The 25,375-nt window shown below is 45.5% G+C and overlaps 1 protein-coding gene across 1 annotated transcript; it reads left to right on the plus strand.

Moving 5' to 3' along the window:
* The first annotated feature begins 10,027 nt into the window (after positions 1–10,027).
* On the plus strand, positions 10,028–19,658 carry ADGRF3 (adhesion G protein-coupled receptor F3). Its single transcript, XM_043469152.1, has 13 exons — positions 10,028–10,111; positions 11,801–11,861; positions 12,254–12,394; positions 12,837–13,017; positions 13,448–13,692; positions 14,229–14,438; positions 14,934–15,077; positions 15,252–15,448; positions 15,836–16,015; positions 16,878–18,260; positions 18,711–18,752; positions 18,826–18,888; positions 19,529–19,658. The coding sequence occupies exons 1-13, from the start codon at positions 10,028–10,030 to the stop codon at positions 19,586–19,588; spliced, it is 2,991 nt and encodes a 996-aa protein (XP_043325087.1). The 3' UTR covers positions 19,589–19,658.
* The last annotated feature ends 5,717 nt before the right edge of the window (positions 19,659–25,375 follow it).

Below are 25,375 nucleotides of genomic sequence, written 5' to 3' on the forward strand. Positions count from 1 at the left end.
CCATACCATTTCTGTCCTTTATTGTGCCCATCTTTGCATGGAATGTTTCCTTGGTATCTTTGATTTTTGAAGAGATCTCTAGTCTTTCCCATTCTATTGTTTTCCTCTATTTCTTTGCATCGATCGCTGCGGAAGGCTTTCTTACCTGTCTTTGCTATTCTTTGGAACTCTGCATTCAAATGAGTATATCTTTCCTTTTCTCTCTTGCTTTTTGCTTCTCTTCTTTTCACAGCTATTTGTAAGGCCTTCTCAGACAGCCATTTTGCTTTTTTTCATTTCTTTTTCTTGGGGATGGTTTTGATCCCTGTCTCCTGTACAATGTCACAAACCTCCATCCATAGTTCATCAGGCATGCTATCAGATCTAGTCTCTTATATCTATTTCTCACTTCCATTGTACAATTGTAAGGGATTTGATTTAGGTCATACCTGAATGGTCTAGTGGTTTTCCCTACTTTCTTCAATTTAAATCTGAATTTGGCAATAAGGAGTTCATGATCTGATCCACAGTCAGCTCCCGGTCCTGTTTTTGCTGACTGTATAGAGCTTCTCCGTCTTTGGCTGCAAAGAATATAATCAATCTCATTTTGGTGTTGACCATCTGGTGATACCCATGTGTAGAGTCTCCTCTTACAGTGATGTAAGCATCAGCAAAATACTCATACTGGATTTCTCTTCCTAGTTTGGCGTGAGACTGGAAACAGGAAAGATTTAAGGGATAATTTGAGAAGCTAGTGCTTGAGGTAACTGCCAGCAAGTTCCTTCTTGAAAGCAGTAGGTAGGTAATCAGGAAAAAGTGAATCAACAGCTTCTCTAGAGAAAGTAATATAAAGAATGGGAGCATTAAGATGGACCCTCGAGCTAAGATTTCTATGAAGGAATAAGCCACGCAAGTAGGAAAATAGATAAAAACCAAAGCGAGAACTAAGTAGGATAAAACACTTTTCCTAGGTAATTTTTTTTAATCCCACGTTTGTACAGGCATAGCCCTTTAAATTTTATAAAGTGCTAGAAGTAAAGGCTTTTCTTTCAGAAATGAAAACCTTGGTGTGTATTAGAAGAAACACTTTTCTCATAAAAAAATGCATCTATGTCCAGGGTCCCTGAGGCAGCCATCGCCACTGTCCCCTCTCTGAGGAGGAGGTGCTTTGGAAAGATGTGTGAAAAGATGAGGAGGAGATGGATGGGGATGAGCCAGGAGCCAGGTAATGCCACATCAGGGAGACCATGGAGTCAGACTGAGATGATCCCCAAGAGGCTCCAGCCCAGGGCAGGAGCCACTTTTCATCACTCTCTCTCTCTCTGTGGCTCCAATAAAGTACAGGATCTGCAGAACAGCCTTGTGAGTTAAGGCCACCTCCTTCCTGATCCGGGCTCTTCCTGTTGTTTTCCACAGTGAAGAGGTGCTTCTAACCTCATCATTGGGCTGTCAGAAGGAATGCCTGGAGCTCTACCTTTACTTCCTGGAAAGGTCTAGATGGTTCCTGCCATAGCTGAGATGTCTTGGTGGGGAAACATTTGAAATTCAGTACTGTTTGGATTGCTGATTCCTGAGATAAAATGCTTTCATTTTAAATGATGACACCTTGATCTCTCTAAACCTGGCGAGGAGAATTCTCTCAGCTTTATCTCACACAGAGGACTCCCAAGCTCATCTCTGTCCACCATGTTGTTCTGACTTACACCTCCTGCCCTCACTCCAATGACAGAGTGCGGAGTGCAGACCCGTCCTCCAGCTCTGGCCATCCACTCCTTTCCCAGCATTGTTCCAAGCCAGAAGATGTAGGGTAGGAGCAGGTACCAGTGGGAGAGATGTCCCCTGCCCATAATGACTCTTTGGTTTTTATTTTAGAATGGATATGCTGGGGTGAGATATGCACACATTAAGAAACAGACCAGATGCATTACAGTTGTAGCATAAATCAGCCACTGTGAATGGAGAGGGTGAGGGCCCACAGCAGTCAAACACCAACGGGGACTGTGGGTGACAGAGCAGGTGCTCATTTCCTGCGTGCAAGTTGGCAGTTAGACCTCTGTGCCTGTGTTTAAAAAAAAAAAAAGCACTCACTTTTTGTCTTTAAATATTAAAATGATTCAAACTGAAAGAAAAAAAGAAGATATCTGTATATTTAACAGTCAAAGCCAAGACCAGGAAAGGTTCCCCATCCCTCTGTCCAGCATCACCAGCATCATTACCGAGCTTAACTATCACACATAGAAAGGAATATACTTGATACCCAAATACCCACCACCAGGAATTAACAGGTGTTAGTATTTTGCCATGTGTTCTTCGGAGCTTTTTTTTCTTAATAATTTTATTTATTTATTTATTTTGGCTGCATTGAACCTTCGTTGCTTCATGCAGACTTTCTGTAGTTGTGGCGGGCTTCTCATTGTGGTGGCTTCTCTTGTTGCGGAGCACAGACTGTAGTCACCCAGGCCTCAGTAGTTGCTGCACAGGCTCAGTCACGGCTCATCAGCTCTAGAGCGTGGACTCAGGAGTTGTGGGGCACAGGGTTAGTTGCTCTGTGGCACGTGGAATCTTCCTGGACCCAGGGATCGAACCCATGTCTCCTGCCTCAGCAGGTGGATTCTTTAACACTGCACCACCAGGGAAGTCTGAGTCGTTCTTTTTCTATGATTCAGCTAAAGCTCCAGCTCTATACCATCTCTTTCCCACTTGTTCCCAGAATTAGCCACTATCTTGCAGCTGTTGTTTATTATTCCTATTCCTACTTTACACTTTTATTACATAGGTTTATGTCTAGATTCAATACAGTATTATTTGGGGCTTGTGTGTGTGTACTTAAATAGGATCCCACTTTTTGGGCTTCCCTGGTGTCTTAGATGGTAAAGAATCAACCTGCAATGCAGGAGACCTGGGTTTGATCCCTGGATTGGGAAGATCCCCTGAAAGAGGGCATGGCAACCCACTCCAGTATTCTTGCCTGGAGAATCCCCATGGACAGAGGAGCCTGGCCGGTCGCAAAGAGTCAGACACAACTGAGAGACTCAGCACAGCACAGTATACAGTTCCTAATCTCTTACAATATTTTTTATGCTCAATATTGTTTTGAGGTTGATCTGTATTTATATATATAAGTCTAGTTCATTCATTTGAATTTCTGTGTAGTTTTAAAGTATGGAAGTAAAGCTGTCTACAGTTTGTTTATCCATTCTACTGCTGATGGATGTTAGGTTGTTTTTACTTATTGGACCACTCTTTAATAAACTTCCTGTCTAAAATTTTGTTTGAATTCACAGACTCTGAAGAAAAAAACTACAATCACATTCAAGTAAAAAAAGCTTCTCTGCATATTTTTTTGTGTATGTGTGTGAAAGAGCAATATGAAAAGTTGAGGTCTTTTCATTTAAAAGAATTACTGGATTTTTTTTTTTTCCCAGTAAAACTAACACTTTTCTAGTAAACAACTCAAAAGCAAGATATATAGTGTGGTTTATTTTATGACCAGAAAGAGAGTCATAAGTACTTTCGGTTTCTAAATTACACATTTCTCAATTGTTTTAGGTTTTTTTCAACAAGCCGACATTGCTCTGATAATCCAAAGTCAAAACCACCTTAATTTTCTTATGTTGTTCATTTGTTTACTTTCATATATATACATATATATGCACACATACATCAAATCTGGGCCCACGGTAGTGAAGTGCAGAGCGCTAACCATTCTACTGCCAGGGAATTCTCTATCACATTTGTAATGTAGATATTGTGTTGTTGAAATACAGTAGGCTCTTAATTGAATACAATCTCCTATTTGGTAGGATTTATTCTTGAGCTCTGAGATTAAAGGCCCAAACTCATTCTACCCAAATATGAGGAGAGGGAGTGGTACCTAGCCTCACTTTTATTGTGTGGTCATTTCACTTCCCGTTGGCAATTGTGACCCATGAAATGGCCTCCACCTATCTCATTAAACCAATTAGACTTGAGGAAGCTGGATTTTATCCTGTAAACTACCGTGTAAAGAATATTTTCTTAATAAAAGGGAATAACTTGAGTGTTCTAAGAAAACTTGAATGTTCTAAGAAGTTTTTCTTAGAACACTTGAGTGTTTTAAAGAATACTTGAGAATATTCTTAAACTTTTCTGTCATGCACTTAAAGTGCTTTTTAAAATTAATAATAATGTTTATACATGCTAAGCTCAGGCTATTAAAGAGAACAGTGTTTTGAAGGAATGGATGTGGTTGCCATTCTCTAATTCATTTAAAGAAGTATTTTAAAACACATGTAATAAAGGTAGATATAAGTGTGCTATGTTCATGCTACTTTGACAAGAGTATTATCTCAAGGGAACTGGAGTAACTTGAGAGAAAAGAAATTCAGGAAGATGACTCCTAGAGTTTTATGAAGTCCTGGAAGTTTCTCCCAGTTGTACATGCATATACTTGACCCTAAAGAGCATACCACAGACTTTGAGAATTGCACTAAGACATAGACCTTCACCCAGGTCCCAGACTGGCCACTGGGTGGCATATATATGCAGTAGATCTGAATAGTATCACAAAGACTTTGAAAAGAGAACTGATGTTGAAAATACAATTCACAGTAGATGGGTCAGAACTTGTGTGACCTGAACCAAACTAGGTCAGTTGCTTGCTAAAATAAAAATATCAGTATTTTCCATAGGATTTAAATAAGATCCAGAGTCTTATAATATTCAAATGTCAAGGATACAATCCAAGCTTACATGGCATATGAAGAGTCAGTAAATCTCAATTCGCGTGGGAAAAGGCAATAGACATCAATGATGAAATGACACAGATGTTGGAATTATTAGAAAAAAGTCACTATTATAAAAATGTCTTGAGGGGAACGTCTCTGGGAGTCCAGTGGTTAAGACTCCCACTTCCAATGCAGGTTGGAACCTCAGGCTCTCCCTAAGGTCCCAAATCCAGTTACACTAGAAAGGAGAAGTTGGCGTTAGATGTATAACAAGGACTCTGCTGTTGGCAGGGGGCAGCGTGACCTTGTATAAAATGACCACTTCTGTATCAAACCTGTGAATAATGGTGGAGGACACTTTCTACAAATTGGTTCAGAAAATATGTAGAATAAAGCAGAAACAATAGGTTTTCGCTCAGAGTACCTGCTGATTTTTGTTCTTGGCACACATTTCTCTAGGGCTTCTAACAAATGTATTCAAAAATATTTTCTAGGTTTGTTGACTGTATAAAATCCTCTTATGTGTATATTTTGACATGAGTTAAATGACCTGAGTTTCTCTGACTAAAATATTGAAATCAGTCTTGTTATAATCAGTACTGCATGGTATTGGTGCAGAATGCTATTCCTTTCTTCTCACATTTCCACAGAAGGGAGGGAACTTCCATTCCCCATAAGGATATAGTCTCTCTTTCCTCTCCCATTTCCCCAAGCGAACAGTGACCTATCTGATGGGTAAGAAGTGGAGAATAAGCTCTGAGACCTCCCTCTTCTGAAGTGGCCAGTCCTCCAGACCCACTCTCAGCTCCCCCATCTCCACAAGGGAGACCTAGAGATGTCTGGCTATGCCAACAACTGAATAAGTAGATTCAGTTTGAGGAGAATGTCTGGGAAGTGCTTCTGGCTCATATCCAAATCACCATCTCTCTCTCATTCAGCTTTTCCAGTAATAAAGCTAATTTTGATCTCCGGCTATCTGACTCCTATGTCTGCTTTTCCATTCACTACCTTTTTGCAAACCTTAGCATGTAGTTGTTCACTCAGAGAAAAGTGTTCTTCTTTCATGGAGTAATATTACCATCTTGTAGCCTTCTGTGATTTGTATAAACCATCTCATATTTTTCATATTCAAATTGGTCATCCTGTCCTATGTGGCTTTAGGATTTCATTTCATGCTTAGGAAGGTCATCTATATCTCCATGTTATACAGTGATTTTCATAGATGAATCTAAATAGATAGGGTGTGTGCTTAATAGATACTTAAACTTATTAACATTTTGGTAGCCTGAATTGTACATTAAAATCAACAGGCTCCAGGACTTCCCTGGTGGTCCAGTGGTTAAGAATCCGCCTGCCAATGCAGGGGCAGGTTCGACCCCTGGTCTGGGAACTAAGATCCCACATGTTGCCAAGCAACTAAGTCTGTGAGCCACAACTACTGAGTCCACATGCTCTAGATAGAGCCCATGCTCTGCAACAAGAGAAGCCACCTCTATAGCCTCAAAAGCCTGCTCACTGCAACTAGAGAAAGCCCACGTGCAGTGACAAAAGCCCATGCACCACAGCAAAGACCCATAGAAGCCAAAAATAATAAATAAATAAATAATTTTTTTTAATCCATAGGCTCCTACCTTAGAGGATTTGAAATTTTTTTGCCTTTTTTTTTTGCCTTTAAAAGAAAAAATTCTGTTTCATTCCAATGTCCTAGTCCTAGTATGTCCAATGTCCAATGTCCTAGTATGTTTATTCACACACACACACACCCCTTAAATTTTTTTGATGTCAGAAATATCCTTAGTTTTTCTGAAGACATATACAGCACCTACCTTTTTGTTAAAATACTTTTTATTGTCATATATTTAATAGATCATACATTATATGGTGTCAAGCAATTTTAAACATGTTTTTTCTGTATTGGAACTTTCTGTCTCAGTCAAGAATTAGCTAATTAGCTATTACTGAAACTGTGCTGCATCAAGGTTTCCAACTGGGTAAACAGCTGTGCATTTTCCCCTCCTCTCTGCACACCATCCTCTGACATGCCCTGATACTGGCCAAGCCTTGGTAGCAACCAAAAAAAAAAAAAATACTATATTCCATAATAATTGTCACAGTCTTTGTGCCCAGCCCTTATTTTGGTAAATGCACCAAGACACATTTAGTCCACAACACCACCAAATGTCTAGGACCTAGCATAGCATCAGACACCAGTGCTTAATAAGTTTCATTTAATGGATATATGAATGAATGAATTCACAACAGAATTCTTTTAAATTTTATGTACTCCTATGACATTGAAAATATAGCTTGTTTCATTAAATGGGAGTTATACCATTTGTACGGAACACATTCATAGACCCATAATTATGGCAATAATCTCACTTCCTTAGTTCTACCCGTAGTTTTATACACTTTGGACACCTCAACTTTCATGGACCCAGGAATATGTTATTCCCCTTGTTATACTCACTTCTCATTTGAACTCAAAGGGATTAAGATGAATTGACTACCAATTAGGAAAAATTCTGTTTTTGGGGTTGAATTCTTAGGGGTCTCTCCAGCTCCACCTCTGTTGACTTTCTTTTAAAAAAAATTATTACTGTTATCATTTATTTTGGCACATGCTGGGTCTTTTTGCGGCACACAGGCTTCTTTAGTTAGGGCTTGGGCTTAGTTGTAGCCTGTGGGATCATAATTCCCTGACCAGCGATGGAACCCGGGCCCCCTGCATTGGGTGCCTGGAGTCTTAGCCACTAGACCACCAGGAAAGTCCCCTCCATTGACTTCCTAATGTTCTCTGAGTCACTTGTTCCTTTGGTGTTTCTGCTTCTAGATAGAACATCTCTCCAAGTGGTCTGTCCTTGCCTCTCCTAACTGGAAACTTCCGCTGCTCATTGTCCACCCAGCAAGGAAGCAGCTCACCTGCACGCGTCTCAATTCCACCCCTCTCTTCTGTCATCCCTGTCCTTGAGAGCCCCTGGTGAGCGCTGGCCAGGTCCACTCAGTTCTCTGACTGACCCCCCTTTGGCAACAATAGTAGATGCTGTTGGTGTCCATCTGAGACCACCTGCAGCTGCAGGAGACACTTGCCAACATGTTAACAGTGTCCCACCCCAAGTACCTGTGTCTTGTCTCTCTGGTTCTCAGATCTGATTCTTCTTCATTTTCATGTTTTCTGAAATCAGCTATTTACGAAGTCTTTGCTCCCATGAATGTATTTTGCTCTATGTGTTTGCTGTTTTTTCAGCAATGATTCTAACATGGGGTGGTGGAGAAAGTAGAAATGTATTGAGGCTAGATTTCCACCCTAGGTGCTATGCGTGTGTGTGTGTGTGTGTGTGTGTGTGTGTGTGTGTGTAAATCAGTTCTTTCTTTTCTTTTTTGGCCACACTGCACAGTATATGAGATCTTAGTTCCCCAACCAAGTATCAAACCTGCACCCCCAGCAATGGAAGCATAGAGTCGTAATCACTGGGAAGTCTCAGCTCTTTCTTTTTCTATAATTAAAAAAGAACATGCCTAAAGTTAGAAAATATGTGTATCAAACAGCACAGAGAACAATTCAGACTCCTAATCTCATTTTCAAGAGGCAACAGTTATTGCTAACTTTCTAATGTATTCTTCCAGAAATATTCCAAGTATAAAATGCATAAGTATCTAATATGGATTCCTTTTTTTACCTGAAGGAGAGCATAATATACAGTTTAAATTTCACCATATATATCATGGTTCATTTCAAATAGAGCTACTTTACTTTTCCCCCATAACAATGTTCTATTTGGAAATGCCATAACTTACCTACCCTATCCCTTTTGGGCATTTGGGTTGTTTAATTCATTTACTATCACAAAGAGCTCTACCTTGAACTTCCTTGTTGTTCAGTTGCTAAGTCATGTCCAATTCTTTGCGAACCCATGGACTGCAGTGCGCCAGACCTCCCTGTCCCTCACCATCTCCTAGAGTTTCCTCAAACTCATGTCCACTGAGTCAATGATGCCATTTAACCATCTCATCCTCTGTCATCCCCTTTTCTTCCTGCCCTCAATCTTTCTCAGCATCAGGGTCTTTTCTAATGAGTCAGCTCTTTGTATCAGGTGTCCAAAGTATTGGAGCTTCAGCTTCAGCATCAATCCTTCCAATGAATATTCAGGATTGATTTCCTTTAGGATTGACTGGTTTGATCTCCATCCTCATACACATGTTTTTGTACAAGTACACTTTTGTTAACACTTAAGATAACCAATATCTCAGCTTTTGATAATTAGTGGGAGAAAAAGAATATTCTATTTCAATTTGCATGTCTTATATCTTAAGTTGGGTGTTTTATATGTTTATCAGACTATTGATATTTCTTTTATTTTTTTGCCCATTTACTTACTGATGTGTAAGATAAAAAATGTTTATGTTAAGATTAGCTCTTGATCTTCCCTGGTGGTCCAGTGGTTAAGAATCCTCCTGCCAACGCAGGGGACATGGGTTTGATCCCTGGTCTGAAAAGATTCCACATGTTGTGGGGGAGGGGGCAACTAAGCCAGTGCACCACAATGAAGAGTAGTCCCTACTTGCTGCAACTATCAGAAAGCCTGCTTGCAACAATGAAGACCTAGTGCAGCCAAAAATAAATAAGTAAATAGATAACATTTTAAAAGATTAGCCTTACAATCATAGTCTTACAAACATGTTGTCTTTTGCCTTTTTATCCCAACAGTCTTTTCATTCCAAATTTAAAACTTTGTATACTTTCTAATTTATTATTTCCTCTCTGTCTTCTGGGTTTTATGTCATACTTAGAAAAGCCTTCCTCACTACGAAATTATTTTATGAAACTCCTTGATAATTTCTCTGGGTATTTTCCCAGATTCTTTGTTACATTTAAGAGTCCAGTCTATCTACAAATTATTTCAGCATAGCCATCAGCTCTGATGTTTGTCTTTTCTAATCTTGCCTTTTTGATCAATGACCCAGCTTCCTGGGAGCTGCAGAAAAATCCATATTTTCTGGACTGTTGGAGATGTGATGAAACCTGGCTGATGGACACATGGCTGGTGTTGTGACCTAGAGCCCCCAGCTTCTCTCCTGCTCACTGAGTCCTGGGCCCAGACTCCAGCAGGGAACCTGGGCAGACCACTCTCACTGGAGCCTGTGAGCTCCAGGGGGCCCCACAGTGACCTGGCTGCCCATTTGACTGTAGCATGGGCTGTAACACCTCCTCTGTAAACTCAGCCTGGCTCCCTCCCTCTCTTCCCTCTCATTCCATCTGTGCACAGCCCTGCCAGCTCTCCTCTCAGGACATTTGCATCATGCAGCAGCAGGTGGGCTCTTGAGGACAGCTTCACTGAGCCATGGTCTGCTCAGCTGCTCCTGTGCTACTCCTGGCCATGACTCTCCCTCTGGTGGAGTCACCAGCTGCCCGAGCATCCCAGCCTGTGAGTAAGCCTGGGTGAGGACCATGACAAAGTCTGAAGAGGTGATGGTAGGGGCCTCTGGGTGTAAGAGGCAGCACGGTGTAGGATGAATGGATGGGTGGATGGGGGAGTGCTGGAGGGAGAGGAAGTCATGCTTTTATTTTTTATATATATATTTATTTATTTGCCTGAGCCAGGTCTTAGTTGCGGCATGTGGGATCAAGTTCCCTGACCAGGGATCGAACCCAGGTTCCCAGAACTGGGAGCACAGAATCTTAACTACTGAACCACCAGGGAAGCCCCTGTAACATATTTTTTTAAAGAGGATGGTTTTTCATGAGAGAGTTTGGCCTGATTTTTCAGAGTGTGAGGATAGCTTTTGTTTCTTTATTTGAATTCCTGTGAACACCAGTGATGCCTGCTGCACTTTAGGTAAAGGCTCTTCCAGTCAAGCTTGCCACTTAAAAATGAAAATAAAAACTTGCCAAATTTGGGAACCACTGGCATAGAGGAGGAGAGAATCTGAGGAAAGTCAGCAGTATCTAGTCTGGCACTTTTATGAGTTGTGTGTTCTCCCAGGTGTATATCTATCTATCTCTAGCCACATACTCATCTAGAGCATATCTGTTTTTAGACTGACCTCCTCACACACATGCAATTTTGAGAGAGGGAGGTGTGGGTGAGGAAATATGTACATACACCAGAGACCTAGGTATTGCTTCTGCTCACCCTCATGGCAATTGCTATGGAGGGAATAATCCCCAAGCTTCCCTGATAGGTCAGTTGGTAAAGAATCAGCCTGCAATGCAGGAGACCCCAGTTCGATTCCTGGGTACAGAAGATCCTCTGGAGAAGGAATAGGCTGCCCACTCCACTCCAATATTCTTGGGCTTCCCTGGTGGCTCAGCTGATAGAGAATCCGCCTGCAATGCAGCAGACCTGGGTTAAATCCCTGGGTTGGGAAGATCCCCTGGAGAAGGGAAAGGCTGCCCACTCTAGTATTCTGGCCTGGAGAATTCCGTGGACTGTTTAGCCCTTGGGGCCGCAAAGTCAGACACAACTGAAAGACTTTCACTTTCTTTCTGGGCTCCAGGCAGCTCTACCCAGCCCACCTCACTGGAGCTCCAGACCCAGTCATTTCAATCAGCCTAGAGGCCCAGGGAAGGGCTTCCCAGGTGGCACTAGTGGTAAAGAACCCTCCTGCCAAAGCAGGAGACATAGGAGACATGGGTTCGATCCCTGGGTCGGGAAGATCCTCTGGAGGAGGGCACAGCAACCCACTCCAGTATTCTTGCCTGGAGAATCCCCATGGACAGAGGAGCCTGGAGGGCTACAGTCCATGGGGTCGCAAAAAGTAGTGGAGGGACTTGGCGCGCGCACACACACACACACAGAGCCAGGGATGGGTGCATTCAGGAAGGAATTAAGCAAAGCTTGTTGACTCTCCAGGGTGTGCCAAGTTCCTGGGTTCAGGTGGGCCTTGCCGGCCTGGGAGGGATCCCTGGGGCTGCAGTCAGGCACCTCCTACCAGCAGCTGGCTTTCCCCTCCTGCTCTGCCCGCTTGATTCCAGTCAACAAGAGGAGCTTCCAAGAGACCACATCATAGCAGATTAGCCAGGCTGCTGCCCCCCCAGCAGCTTAGAGAACAAGGTGTCCCCGGAGAAAGGCAGGGTTCAGCTCCCCTCAGAGTCTCCCTGTGCTCTGTTCCAGGGACAGAGTCAGGCTCAAGGGGGATCAGGGCCACAGCTGGACCCCGAAAGTGGAGCAGGTGGTGAGTGGATGAATGGGAGGCTGGGGAGCAGGGAACGAGGCAGAAAGTTCTGGGAGAGGTATCGCCAAGGCGGAGGGCAGTGCGGGTCAGAGAGAGACCGGGTCTGGCACTGGTCACAGGCCTGACGGCAGCTCTCTAGCTGTGAGGTCTTGACAAAACCCTTTTCCTCCTGGAGAGTCTCACCTGTGTAAGGGGGGTTGTTGGGAGGGCGACATGAAGCGGCGTGTGTGATGGGTGAGCAGAGACCACCTTCCTGGGTCCTGTCTGCATGGACCTGTCTGCATGGGCTACGGGAGGAGGAAGGTGGGACGTCTTCAGGTTCCTGGAAGGGACAGCTAGTGTCGGGCCCTCAGCAGCCGCTCCTTTCCCTCCAGCTCTCCCCTCTCCAGCAGAACTGGTCCTGGTCTCTGTCTACGTACAGCTGGACTTCTCTGATGCGCCCTGGCCGGCGGCACTCTCCCAGCCCCTGACTGTCCCAGCTGCCTCGGTTTCCTCAGCCCCAGTGACTCTCGCTGGCCTCAACCTCACAACAGGTGGGGAAGAACCTCTCCTGACCCCCAGTCTTTCAATGGCTCTTAGCTGCTCAGGTGGGAGGGGGAGCTCAGGGTGCAAGGAGCCCAGCCCTCCCACAGCACCCTGGTCTGAGTTACTGCGGGGAGCCCCTCCCTATTTCTTGGAGGGTCTCCGTGCCCAGCTTCTTCCCCACCTCCCATCCGAGAGACCTTCCCTTCCTGCTCCATGTCCCCATCTTCTAAACTTTGGCAGAGGCCCAAGGGGCAGATGATGCTGAGCCAGGGCTTCTCTGCTCCCACCTCAGATGCCTTTGCCCAGCACGCTCTGCTGCTTTGAACCCTGACTGGGAAGGCAGTGACTTTGGGATTGTTCCAGAAACCCAGCCCTAGGGCCTCGCAGACAGCAGGCATTGGGCTTCCCCAGACACCCAGACACTTCTCATTTCCCTTCCTTCTGTCTCAGAGTGCAATGTTACCCATGATGGGTGCAGCTACTGTGCTTGCCTCTCTGGGTACCAGTGGAACGCCAGCATCTGCAACCATCACCAGCCCTGTCACACCCCCATTAAGCACCAGCCGTGTGGCTGTCTTGTCCTGAGCCCTACTGAAGCCGGGTACTGCCAGCTGTTGCCACCTGGTGAGGAAGGTTGGGAACTTGGAAACCAATAGCCCCGAGTGAACAAAACCCTCTCTGTTTTTTCCTCTCTGATGACTGTAATCTTTGCCAGCTGGTCCAAGCCCAGCGGCTCCTCTGGGTGAGAGAAAATGCCAGGTATCACAGCAGATCACAGGCCCCGCGCTTGGGACAGGAATAGTGAGACTAACCCAACAGGGCTCTGAAGACAGGTGGACAAGGAAAGTTTCCTTTCTGGTGGAGGGGGAAGTCCTGGGTCAAAAAGCTTCCCTGTGTGGTTCCTACTGACAGATAGGGTCTCCCAGGCTGGACTGCAGTAGCCACACTCCTCCAGGGACAAAACAGGACAATTAGTGTTGGGTGGGGAAGGAGTGAGGAGAGATGGGCTTCGGAAGATGGGGGAGGAGGGCGAGGCTCCAGGGCCACAACTTCCTGCTCCGGGGGTCCTGTCTCCTGCCTCCTGCAGTCCCCGCGACCTTGAGCCTTGACTCCCGGCTGCAGATGCCTGGCGACACCCTGAACCTGACCCTCCTCACGAACCGGGAGACCACCAACCTGAACTGGTTCCTGTGGCCCACAGGAAGCCCCAGCCCCGTCCTCCTGCGGGCAGGGACCTGTGTGTCCTTGACCTCCAGCCGGGGCCGGACTGTCCTCAGCATCGTCAACATCTCCCATAGATGGGCAGGTAGCCCGCCTGTCGCTCCCTCCTCCTCTCCTGCCTTCTTGCTCCTCCCCTTCTTTCTTCTCTCCTCTTCCTCTGCTCCCCTCTGGCTCCTCCTCCTCCCTCTCTTCTCCTTCCTTCTTGTCTTTCCTCCTCTTCATTTTCCTTCTGTTTATACATTCTGGGGAAATGAAGGCTAAGAGGCCCATGGATGTGAAGAATTTTGATGAGAAAATGCTGAAAGTGTGATCTCAATTTCAACTGAGGACAGATGTGGGCTTTTCTTCATAATGCCGAGATGGCAGCGGGTGGTGCGGGAAGAGCATCTCCTGGAGACAAGGAGGTTCATCTTAGGATGCACAGCGACAGGCTCATGACAAAGCATCAGGATCTCCTCTTCCTCCTCGCTGTCCTTGAGGGCACAGGGATCTTTCCTACTGGGGTTTAGCTCAGGCTTGATGGAGAGGGCAGACCTAGGGTGTGGCTGGGGAGGCAGGAGGGGCCCTGCAGTACAGGTGGGGGCTGAGCCGCTGGGAGGTGCAGCAGGCGTGTGTCTGCAGGTGAGTACATATGCCGCTTCGAGGCCCAGGGATTCAGGTGGGAGCTGCACCAGGTGGTGAGGGTGCCCCTGCAGGCAACAGATGTGACTGGGCTCCCAGACCAGCTCTCCGTCTCCTGTGCCACCTCCCCCGGCTTCCAGCTGAGCTGCTGCATCCCCAGCGCACATCTGGGCTACACGGCTTCCTGGAGCCCCAGAGAGGGTGGCCAAGGTATGGAACGGGGCCGACTGTCTCGGGGGTCCAGGGAGAAGGGGAAGCTAGTTGCCTCCAGGCAGCTGGGGCTCCAGCTCCCAGGAAACAGGCTGCCGTTCAACTTGGAAGTTCCGGGTTCAAATCCAATACTGTTTTGACCCCGGTTCTATTCAACAATAACCACCTGTGTGTAAACAATTTTCACATCATGCTTTCATCCACACAATCTCCTGGAACCCACCCAATGCTACTGTGCAAGCTTCCTCTGATGATGGTCCCATTTTACAAAGGAGTCCACTGCGGCTTCAGGGCCTGGAGCTTGTAAGACACCCCCGACACACACACCAGGGTCTCCCAGCCCCAAATATCAGCTCAGCCTGCAGTAGTCTGCTGCCCACATACCACTCAGCTTTTCTCCACTATTTCATCTGCTTCTGAAATTGCTAGAAAGACCCCGAGGGGTCTAGGTGTGTCCCTGGCCCGGAGACCATTCCCTTCTCATGTCCCCTTCAGCCTCCGTATTCAACACGACGGACTCCCAGTGCTTCATGCTGGCTGTTGAGCACTGCCCTGTAGCCAACACCACATACACGTGTGAGCTGCAGAGCCCAGGTCTGAGCCCTCTCAGGGTCGCCGTCTCTGTCACCATCATCCAGGGTACGTGGGGCCTGGGATCTGGCCGGCTGTCCTCTCACTGCCCACCCTGGCAGCTCCCCCTGGGTGTCTCCCCAAGCTGGGCAACACAACCAGACTCCACAGCCTGCAGGGTTTCTGCTCCAGGAAAGGCTCAGGCTTGAATGTGCTGCTAAGCCCTCCCTGATGTCATTTCAGATGGAGACACCACCTGCCCTGAGGACTCTTCAACTGTGGCCTGGAACGTCACCAAGGCTGGCCATGTGGCACAGGCCCAGTGTCCCGGGAACAGGACGGGCACGGTGAAGAGGCCCTGTGGGCCTGATGGGGTCTGGGGACCCATCCACAGCAGCTGCACAGACATGGGGCTCCTGGCTCTGCTCCTCAGAGCCCAGGTAAAGCTTCTGACCCTGCTGCCCACATGCCCCATCCTCCACGATCGATCCCTTCCTCACTCAGGACCCAGCTTTCGAGTCCTTCCCCCCCGAGGCCCAGCAGTAAGGTTATTCAGCTTCTCTGAACCGGAGCCCTAGCAGAGCCAGGAAGTAGGTGCTGAGACCCTACTGCCCAGGGTTGCTGTAGTCCCAAACCTTCATGCCCTCAGGTATCTGCTCCACAGACCTTGTGTGAATTCCTCCCACGTGGCTCGTTCCCATCTCTGCTTCCTGCTCCCCTGGGATGGGGTGCGGGGAGAAAGAAAGGAGGTGCTGGGCCGGGAAGGAAGTGGCCCCTCCTTCTTGAGGGCTCACCTACCTCTCTCCTGCTGTCTTATCTGTCTCAAGCTGCTGCAGGCAGGCCAGGGCTGGCCTGAGGAAGAGGTGTCACAGATCTTGGCTCAGCTGCAGGAGCAGGTAGTGGCAGTGACCTCCCCCTCTGACTTACTGGCCCTGGTGGGAACCATGACAGTCCTGGCCAAGGTGGTGGCAGACACCGGAACACAACTCAGCTGCAGCGCCCTGGAGGTGAGATCTCTGAGTCACGGCAGGGGCCAGCTGGGTAGTAGGGGCAGGAGGCTCTTCCCCCAGGCATTTCTGTCCCTCTGACATCGCCATGGGCTGTCAGATGGCAGACCTTTCTAGAGTCCAAGTGTCTGCTCTCCTGGTCCCTTTCTCCTCCTGCATACGCCAAGGCCGTGGAGCGTGGAGAAGGCCTGATGCTGGGAACACATGGGAGGCTGGGGAAAACAGGAAGGGGTGTGGAGACAGGAGTTCAGAGGTGTTCATGTGTGTGCAGACATGTGGACTTGATCTGAATCCCCCCAGGCCCACACACAAGGTACCTGCATGAAGATACTCAAACGCACTTGGCTTTGTGGGACCCACCTAAACCAGCTCTCAGCATAGGCACCAGGTGGTGACCCCTAAGCTGCAGCCAAAGGAATAATCAGGGACAATGACCCTGCACACCCTTCATGTCTGGAATGTGCGTCACTTGTGGCTATAGACATGCAGGTGGTCCTCTACTTCAGAGCGTGTTCCCTCTACCACTGGGCACCATTCCTAGCTTTACAGACCTGGAGGGGCTCCTTTAGGACATTAGAGGCCCCAAGGGATGGAAGGGGGAGGAGGGTTGTCATACAGAGGGGTGGGGTGTTCCTCAGGAGCCACATGTTGAAGGCACCCCAGCAGTTGGCTGAACAACCCCCCACCCTTCCCATTTAGAAAGTCTCTCTTCACAGGCCCATCTTCCTCTCCCTCTTTCTCCCCATCCTTGGGTCCTGAGCTGGACTTGGGAGGATAGGTTTGAGGTCTGTGGTTCCCAGCACCCCAGCTCAATGCCGTGGGCTCTGGCAGCCAGGCCTCGTCTTTCTATTGGGTGCCGCAGGCTGTCCTGAAAACCACAGACAAGGTCCTTGGCATGAACTCCAGCTCTCTGTGGACCCCAGCCCAGAGGCAGATGCCCTCGGTGAGCTCCAGTCTCCTGCTGGCGGTGGAGACCCTGGCATGCAGCCTGTGCCCACAGGACCAGCCCTTCTCCTTCGTCTTGCCCAACGTGCAGCTGCAGAGCCAGCTCCTCAAGCCCACATTTCCAGCTAACTACAGAGCCTCCTTCCCTACTCAGCCCCCACTGCGGGCATGGATTCCCAGGCACTCACTGGCGCCCCTGCGCCATAACGGAACCAACGTCAGTATTACTAGCCTGGTGCTACAGAAACTGGACCACCTTCTGCCCTCAAACTACAGGCAAGGGCTGGGGGGCTCCCTCTATGCCACTCCTGGTCTGGTCCTCGCCATCTCCATCATGGCAGGTGGCCAGGTCTTCAAGCAGGTAGAGGTCACCATGGACTTTGGGGACACAGATGGCAGTCCCCACTGTGTCTTCTGGGACCACGATCTCTTCCAGGGTAAGGGAGGCTGGTCTGATGCAGGGTGCCAGGTGCAGGCAGCCAGTGCCAGCCCCACCACTCAGTGTATCTGTCGGCACCTCACTGCCTTCTCCATCCTCATGTCGGGACACACGGTTCCAAACCACCCCACCCTGGAGCTGCTGAGTCAGGTGGGGCTGGGAGCCTCCATTCTAGCCTTGCTCATGTGCCTGGGCGTGTACAGGCTGGTGTGGAGGTTTGTGGTGCGGAACAAGGTCGCCTACTTACGCCACTCGGCCCTGCTCAACATGGTCCTCTGCCTGCTGGCCGCAAACACCTGCTTCCTAGGAGCTCCACTCCTCCCTCCGGGGCCCCGCAGCCCGCTCTGCCTGGCTGCCGCCTTCCTCTGTCACTTTCTCTACCTGGCCACCTTCTTCTGGATGCTGGCTCAGGCCCTGTTGTTGGCCCACCAGCTTCTCTTTGTCTTCCATCAGCTGTCCAAGCTCCGAGTACTCTCCCTGATGGTGCTCCTCGGCTACCTGTGCCCGATGGGTTTAGCAGGTATCACCCTAGGCCTCTACTTACCCCGAGGGCAATACCTTAGGGAGGGGGCATGCTGGCTGGACAAAAAGGGAGGAGCACTCTACACCTTCGTGGGTCCAGTGCTGGCCATCGTGGGTGTGAATGGGCTGGTACTCACCATGGCTGTGCTGAAGATGCTGAGACCCTCACTGTCAGAGGGACCCCAGGTGGAGAAGCGCCAAGCCCTCCTGGGGGTGATCAAAGCTCTGCTCGTTCTTACACCTATCTTCGGCCTCACCTGGGGGCTGGGGCTGGCCACTCTGCTGCAGGAAGTCTCCTTAGTCCCTCACTACCTCTTCACGGTTCTCAACGCCTCCCAGGTGGGTGACACGGTGGCAGCCGTGCTCTTTGCCCTGTTAGATAGCCCTAGGTCACTGCCAGTCCCTTCTCAAGGAGGTATCATAGTGCAGCAGGAAAACACAGGCGCAGGCATTTTAAAAGGCTTAAGTGTGTATCCCAGTTCTTCCACGGACTGCTAGGTAACTTTGGACAGACCTCTTTGAGCTTTGGTTCTCTTATCTGTAAAATATCTGGAATTGCTATTGAAGTCAGGGAATTGCCCGTACCCTATCTTTTGATATTCATCTTCCTCGTAACAGTAAGAAAAGCATCTGAAATGGATCCTAGGCATCGTGATGTTAATGCTCAGAACTGAGATGGGAAGCCTCAGGATGGGAATTAGGCAAAAGGACAGAGGTTGAAAGGCAATGAGTTGATTTCAGTTGATTCCTTTCTCCTTGACTAACGGATCCCCACATCCCTCTTTTCAGGGTGTCTTCATCTTATTGTTTGGTTGCCTCATGGACAAGAAGGTGAGTCTACTCGTCTCCCCATGCCTGACTTGCACTGGAAGGCCGTGCATAACAGCATTCACCTCTCCTGCAGGTTCAAGAGGCTTTACGCAAACGCTTCTCCGGCAGCCAACCCCCCAGATCCACCAACTCCTTGGTGAGTTGCTGGCTTCAAGTTTCACTTTGACCCCTGAGATCAGGTCAGAAGTAGATGTTCCACAGCCTTTGGAGGAGACAGGCACAGCTAGAATCCAAGAGAAGACTGGGGATTTAGGGCCAGCTCTCCAACAGCAGAGAAAGCAGCCCAGGCAGAGGACAGATTCAGGTTCCCGGGCTCCTGATTGTATCCTGGACTCCTGGTAACTCTGGATTGTCCCTTGTTCCCCTCTCTGAAAGTCTGCCTTCAGTTGGCATTTGAAAAGTAAGATAGGTACGCATGGGAGTCACTGCAGCTGGAAGCAAAGTTCCTAGGATTTCTGCTGCCCAGGCAGGAAGGCAAGTGAAAATGTAGAAATGGATACAATCCATCAAAGGAGAGATGGCAATAATCATTCTGCAGTTGGGTCTTTCCACCCCTTCAGACTTCCCTGGTGGCTCAGATGGTAAAGCATTTGCCCGCAATGTGGGAGACCTGGGTTTGATCCCTGGGTTAGGAGGATCCCCTGGAGAAGGAGATGGCAACCCATTTCAGTACCTTTGCCTGGAAAATCCCATGAACAGAGGAGGCTGGTAGGCTACATCCATGGGGCTGCAAAGAGTTGGACATGACTGAGTGACTTCACTTCACCACTTCCTAGGCCACAAATGAAACCTACATATCAGAACACAGCAAAGGAAGAAGTGAAGATGCCAGGTGAAAATGAAGCGTTTCTAGGGGCAGTGTGCAGGCTGAGTGTGAGGCCCAGTGTGAGGCTGAGTGCATAAAGGGCTTTCCAGCAAAGCTTTAAAAGGAAAACTCCTCTTCGTATACATGTCCCAATCCAATGGTGGAAAACAGACTTCTTCAAGTGGATGTTTCTAAATAGGCTGAAGAAGGTAGAGGCCTCAGATGTGGATAGCATTTCCTGTTGCTTTCCCAGAAAGGTGGAGGAGGTGTCACCACTACCAACCCTTGACTCAGTTCACTCTGAAAATTCCTTTTCACACTATCAAAATTTTAATCATCCTGAAAAACCATTGATTTGAAGGAACTGCTGTTGGTGGGCCTGGAGTGCAGAGGGGAGGGGGCCTGCAGAAGCTTCAGGGAGAGCTCCTTGGTGGGCAAGACAGAAACTCTTGAGTGACCCACAGACAGAGATGGTGTTCCTTCAAGGAGGCCGAGGGTGTGTCCTTGAAACTAGGGATGGGTCTTGGCCAACGACCTGAACCCTTTCCCCCTCCCAGAGCTCAGCCCATGGGAAAGGTAGTCCTCTGTTTCCCATTAGTCACATTCATTTCTCTTGTAGTCATCTGTCCGCACCCCTAAATTATCCAAGCAAGAAAAGCATGAAAAACAAGCTGAAGCTACCTAATGAATAAGCCTGCCTTTGCTGTAAAAATGATCACCAAAGTTCAAAGTAATTACAAGCAAAACTATCTCAACCAGGTTTTTAACTAATCAACAGTTTATGTTACATATTTGATAAAAATGGTTTTATTTGAACTATTCAGTGATTTCTTGTCTAATTATTTCCCTCCCTATAGTTACAAAGAAAGGATGGCTTAATTGAAAGGAACGCTGATCTTCCAAACATTGGAGGCAAAGGACAGAATTTGGTTTGTTTCTTTTCAAAAGGGAAGTTAATAGGTCTCTCTTTCTTTAAGCTTTATAAAACACATTAGTGAAAAAAAAAAAAATAAAACACATTAGTATAATATGTAAGTTTCATAGACATATGTACATATATAAAAAGTCATTTATAGAAGCACATTCATAAGCAGGAGGTATAAAATTTAAAAGTAGAGAGAAAGGTAACACAGACTGCCAAGAATTAAGGAGAAAAGATGACAAACACTGACATTTTAAAAATGACAGGATCAAGCTAACACTAGATATAGAGAAGAAATATTTAAGAAAAGCCTTTAGAGGACACCAAGACATCTAGCTGAGTTAATTTATGGAATCCTCAAGAGGATGATGGCAGGACTCTGAAAAATTTTTAAACCAAATAAATGAAAAAAATCTAATAAATGTTTGTTAATTTAAAAATTCATGGATTTTCTTTTTCTTTTTTGGTTGCACCACGCAGCTTACTGGATCTTAGTACCCTAATCAGGGATTGAACCTGCACCCTTGGCAGTAAAAGTGTAGAGGCCTGAACACTGGACCTCCATGGAACTCACTCATGAATATTTTTATAAAGTGAAATGAAGATGTTTTCTTTAGAAATAAAAAGTGATATGCTAGCCACATGCCATTGAAAATATTTTCTTACATACACTGTACTTTCACTTAATGATTTGTGCGCAAATTTTAACTGCTTATAAATCAGCCCAAATACTTCTCTAAATGGATTCAATCATTCTTTTAAATAGAAGATACCAACTCACCAGGACAACTGCAATATTTCTGTGCCTTGCTCCACAGGAGGCAGCAGTACTGGAATCAGTGGGGGCTTTGCCTTGCTGGTTTCCCTGACAACAGAATCATGTCTCAATTCCATTTTTACATTATTAACATTTACAGTCTTAATTTTTATAATTTTTAAAATTCAAGTAATATAGAATAGAAGCAGCAGGTTCCTTTTCTGAGCATGCTTCTGAAGATACACGTGTTCTCGTCTTCCTTCTCAAATGATTACACATACTCAAAGGCACGCTCTGCTGCTAACAGCACACTTTAGAATGAATAAATGAAATGACATTAAGCCTTTGTTCACTTGGCTTTCATTTTAAAAAAAAGTGGAATAAAAAGAATGCTCAGGAGGTAAATCCAAGAAGGCGAGATTTAGCAGCAATTGTATTTCTAATAAGAAGGCTTAAAGAAATAAGTACACAAGTGGACAGATAAATGTGCAAAGGATGAGTACTCTATGTTTACACCCTTAAAAAAGAGGCATGTCGTGAAACCAATTAGGATATATCCATCCCAAGGAATGCTATGTGGTCACTAAAAATGATGACACACAGCTACACCTACCAAAATGAAACAATATTTAGGCTACACATCTAAGTAATATAAAAGGGTTCCAGAATACTATACTAGGCAATTACATCCCATATGTCCATATAAATATGTATGCATTAAAAAGGAGAGATACCAAAGTATAAAGGATGGGTATCTCTACTTGATTCTTCATTTTCTTCTTCTACTCTGTATTGTTTGAATTTTTTTTATAATGAGCTTGTATTTTTATATTAGAAAAAGGTGATTTTCAAACAGTTTTCCTGACCATTTTGCATATTTAAAAAATAGAATCTTGACAAGCAAGGAAACACAAAAACTTACATCCTGGAATTTAAGTTTGTACAGAAGGATAGACTACATTAGGTGTTTCTGGGAAAGCTCTGAACTTTCTATCTGGAGTTCTGCTTTGGGAATCAATTCATCACTGACATTCCTTTAAGTGTGAAAGGGAAAAGGGCTTCGAGTTGCGTATGACATTGAGTACAAACACTGCCAACATGTCTGAATGTTTCTTGTCTTTCACAATAATCTATTTTCAGAATAGTATTGTCTACTATTTTTGTCCTCCAGTCCCCACATTCTCCCATTTCCTCTCAATCAATGATCGCTCTTCTTTGAAGCAGCACAATATACCGGTTCAGAGTCCCCAGAAAACCACTGTGATACAGGCAGAGAGCCTCTGAGTCACCCATTAAAAATCTGAGAAAGCCCAGGAGACCCTGATACCACCTTTTACTCCTCAAGAGAGACCAAAACTTGAGAGGCCTGAAGAAATATACAAAACTGAGAAAGGACACGGGGAGGAGCCAGGCAGAGAATTAGAATTCTTCTCTCAGGAAAGATGGAAGCAGAGACTGCTGGAGGCAAACAGCTGAGGGTAGGGGAGAGCCGTGGGGAAAGGGTAGGAGAGCCAAACTTCCAAAGTCTGAAAGAAAATAAGAGCAAATAAAGGCTCCACTTGCAATTGGTTATCAGGTGGAACAGAGAGTGTAATTAAAGTTTTACATGAAAAGACACTTTAAGTTGGGATCTTTACGAAGAATATAACCAGTTTCAGCTATTTAAGAACAAACATCAAAAAAAAAAAAAAAAAGAACAAACATCAAGGAGACAACTGTAATCACCACAGCCAAGGATGGGCTTTTGTAGCAGTCATGCAAATGAAAATAACGCGAGTGTATAAAATGTTTTGAAACGGTACGTAACTTTAACCTATGTGCTCCTCTCCAATCCAGTTCCACTGCCCCCCACCTAGAGGTAACCTCTGTTCTGAATGTTTTCTTACCTTAAAAAAAAATTTTAACTATGATAAAACACACATAAAATTTATCACTTTAGCCATTTTTAAATACACAGTTCAGTAATATTAAGTACATTCACATTGCTGTGTGACCAACCTTCAGAATTCATTTTTTCAAAACAGAAACTCTGTACCCACTAAACAACTCATCACCCCTCCATGCCCTGGCAACCACCATTCTACTGTCCTTAAGAATTTGTTTTGAATATTTAAATACCTGATACAAGTGGAATCATACAGTATTTGTCTTTTGTAACTGGCTTGTTTCACTTAGCATATCCTCAAGGTTTATCCATGTTGTAACATGTGACAGGATTGCCTTCCCTTTATTCATCCATTGGTCCATCAATGAACACGAGTTGTTTCCAAGTTTTAGTAATTGTGCATAATGCTGTTATGAACATGGGTGTATAAATATTTCTGAGACCCTGCTTTCAATTCTTTTGTATATATACTAGACCTGAAACTGCTAGGTCATATGCTAATTCTACCTTTAACTTTTTGAGGAGCTGCTATACTATTTTCCATTCCATCTGCACAATTTTAAATTCCCATCAATAGTACACAAAGGTTTCAATTTCTCCATATCCTCATCAACACTTGTTATTTTCAGGGGTTTTTTTTTAAGTAGCCATTCTATTGGCTGTGAAGTCATAGTTTGATTTGCATTTCTCCAATGATTAGTGATGCAAAATATCTTTTCATGCACTCATTGTTCATTGTATATCTTCTCTAGAGAAATGTCTATTCAAATCATTTGCCAATTTTTAAATTGTTTTTCTAGCTGTTGAGTTGTAGTTCTTTATATACTCTGAATTAATAACCCTTCTCAGATATGATTTATATTTTCCCCCATTTCACACGTTGTGTTTTCAACATGTCCTCTGATGTACCAACATTTTTTAATGAACTCCAATTTTTTTTTCTCTCCTGTGCTTTTGGTGTCATATCCAAGAATCACTGCCAGACCCAGTATCATGTAGCTTTCCCCGTGTTTCTTTCTAAGAGTTTTATCATTTTAGCTCTTATGTTTGTGTCTTTGATCTGTTTTGAGTTCATTTTGTACAATGTAAGGCAGGGGTCCAACTTCATTATTTTGCATGTGTATATACAATTTTCCCAACACCATTTGTTGAAAATACTGTCCTTACCCCACTAAATAGTCTTGGCACTCTTCTCAAAAATAATTTCACCACATATATGCTCCTTTATCTGGGCTCCTTTTTAAACTATTCACTCCAGATTTCATTCAAATTTCATCAGTTTATTAGTGTCCTTTTTCTGTTTCAGAATCCAACCCAGGATACTACATTACCTTTAGTTGTCAGATCTCTTTAGCCTCCTCTGGTCTGTGACGGTTTTTCACGACCTTGATTGTTATGAGTATTGGCAAGAATTTTGCTTAGTTTAGTTTGATTTAGTTTAGTCTGATGTCTCAAGATTCAACTAGGTTATGGGTACTCAGAAAGAATACCACTAAGGAGAAGGGCCCTTTTGATGGTACATCGTACCACCAGGTCTGTGATATCCACATGCCAGCACTATGATGATAACCCTGGGCTCTTAGTTAAGCTAGTGTCTGCCAGGTTTCTCCATCTTCATACTTTATTCTTTGGAGTTGAGTCACTAAGTCTAGCCCACACTCACCTGGGGAAGGGCATGCTCCACCTCCTGGAGTGTGGGGTCTATACATATTATTTGGAATTCTTCAATAAGACTTCTCTTTTTTTCTTAATTGTTTTGGAAAATATTTTCATCTCATATGTAGGCAGCCTAGTAGTATACTTAGTTTTGCTTGTTTTTGAAATTTTGCTGTCGATGAACATTTGTTGTTTATAATATTTTGCTATTAAAGAGCAATGCTGCTATCATCACTGTTGTACGTGTCTCCTGATAACTCGTGTGCAAGTTTCTTCAGGAAATATACCTAAGAGCGGACATGCTGGATTATAAGCCATGTGTCATATTCAAATGTACAAGATAATGCCAGACTGTTTTCCACAATGGTGGTATCAGTTTGCATTCTTATCGGCAGGTATAAAAAGTCCCTATTGTCCACATTCTCACTAACACTTAGTGTTCTCAGTCCTGTTCATTTTTGCCAGTCTGGTAGGCATAAAGTAATACCTCATCATGATCTTCGTTTGGTTTTTCTTAATGACTAATGAGCATATGAGCATCTTTTTATGTTTATTCTCCATTTGTATATTATTTTCTAAAAAAATACCTGTTAATATC

Source organism: Cervus canadensis, chromosome 5 (assembly GCF_019320065.1).
Source record: "Cervus canadensis isolate Bull #8, Minnesota chromosome 5, ASM1932006v1, whole genome shotgun sequence".
Classification (NCBI taxonomy): domain Eukaryota; kingdom Metazoa; phylum Chordata; class Mammalia; order Artiodactyla; family Cervidae; genus Cervus; species Cervus canadensis.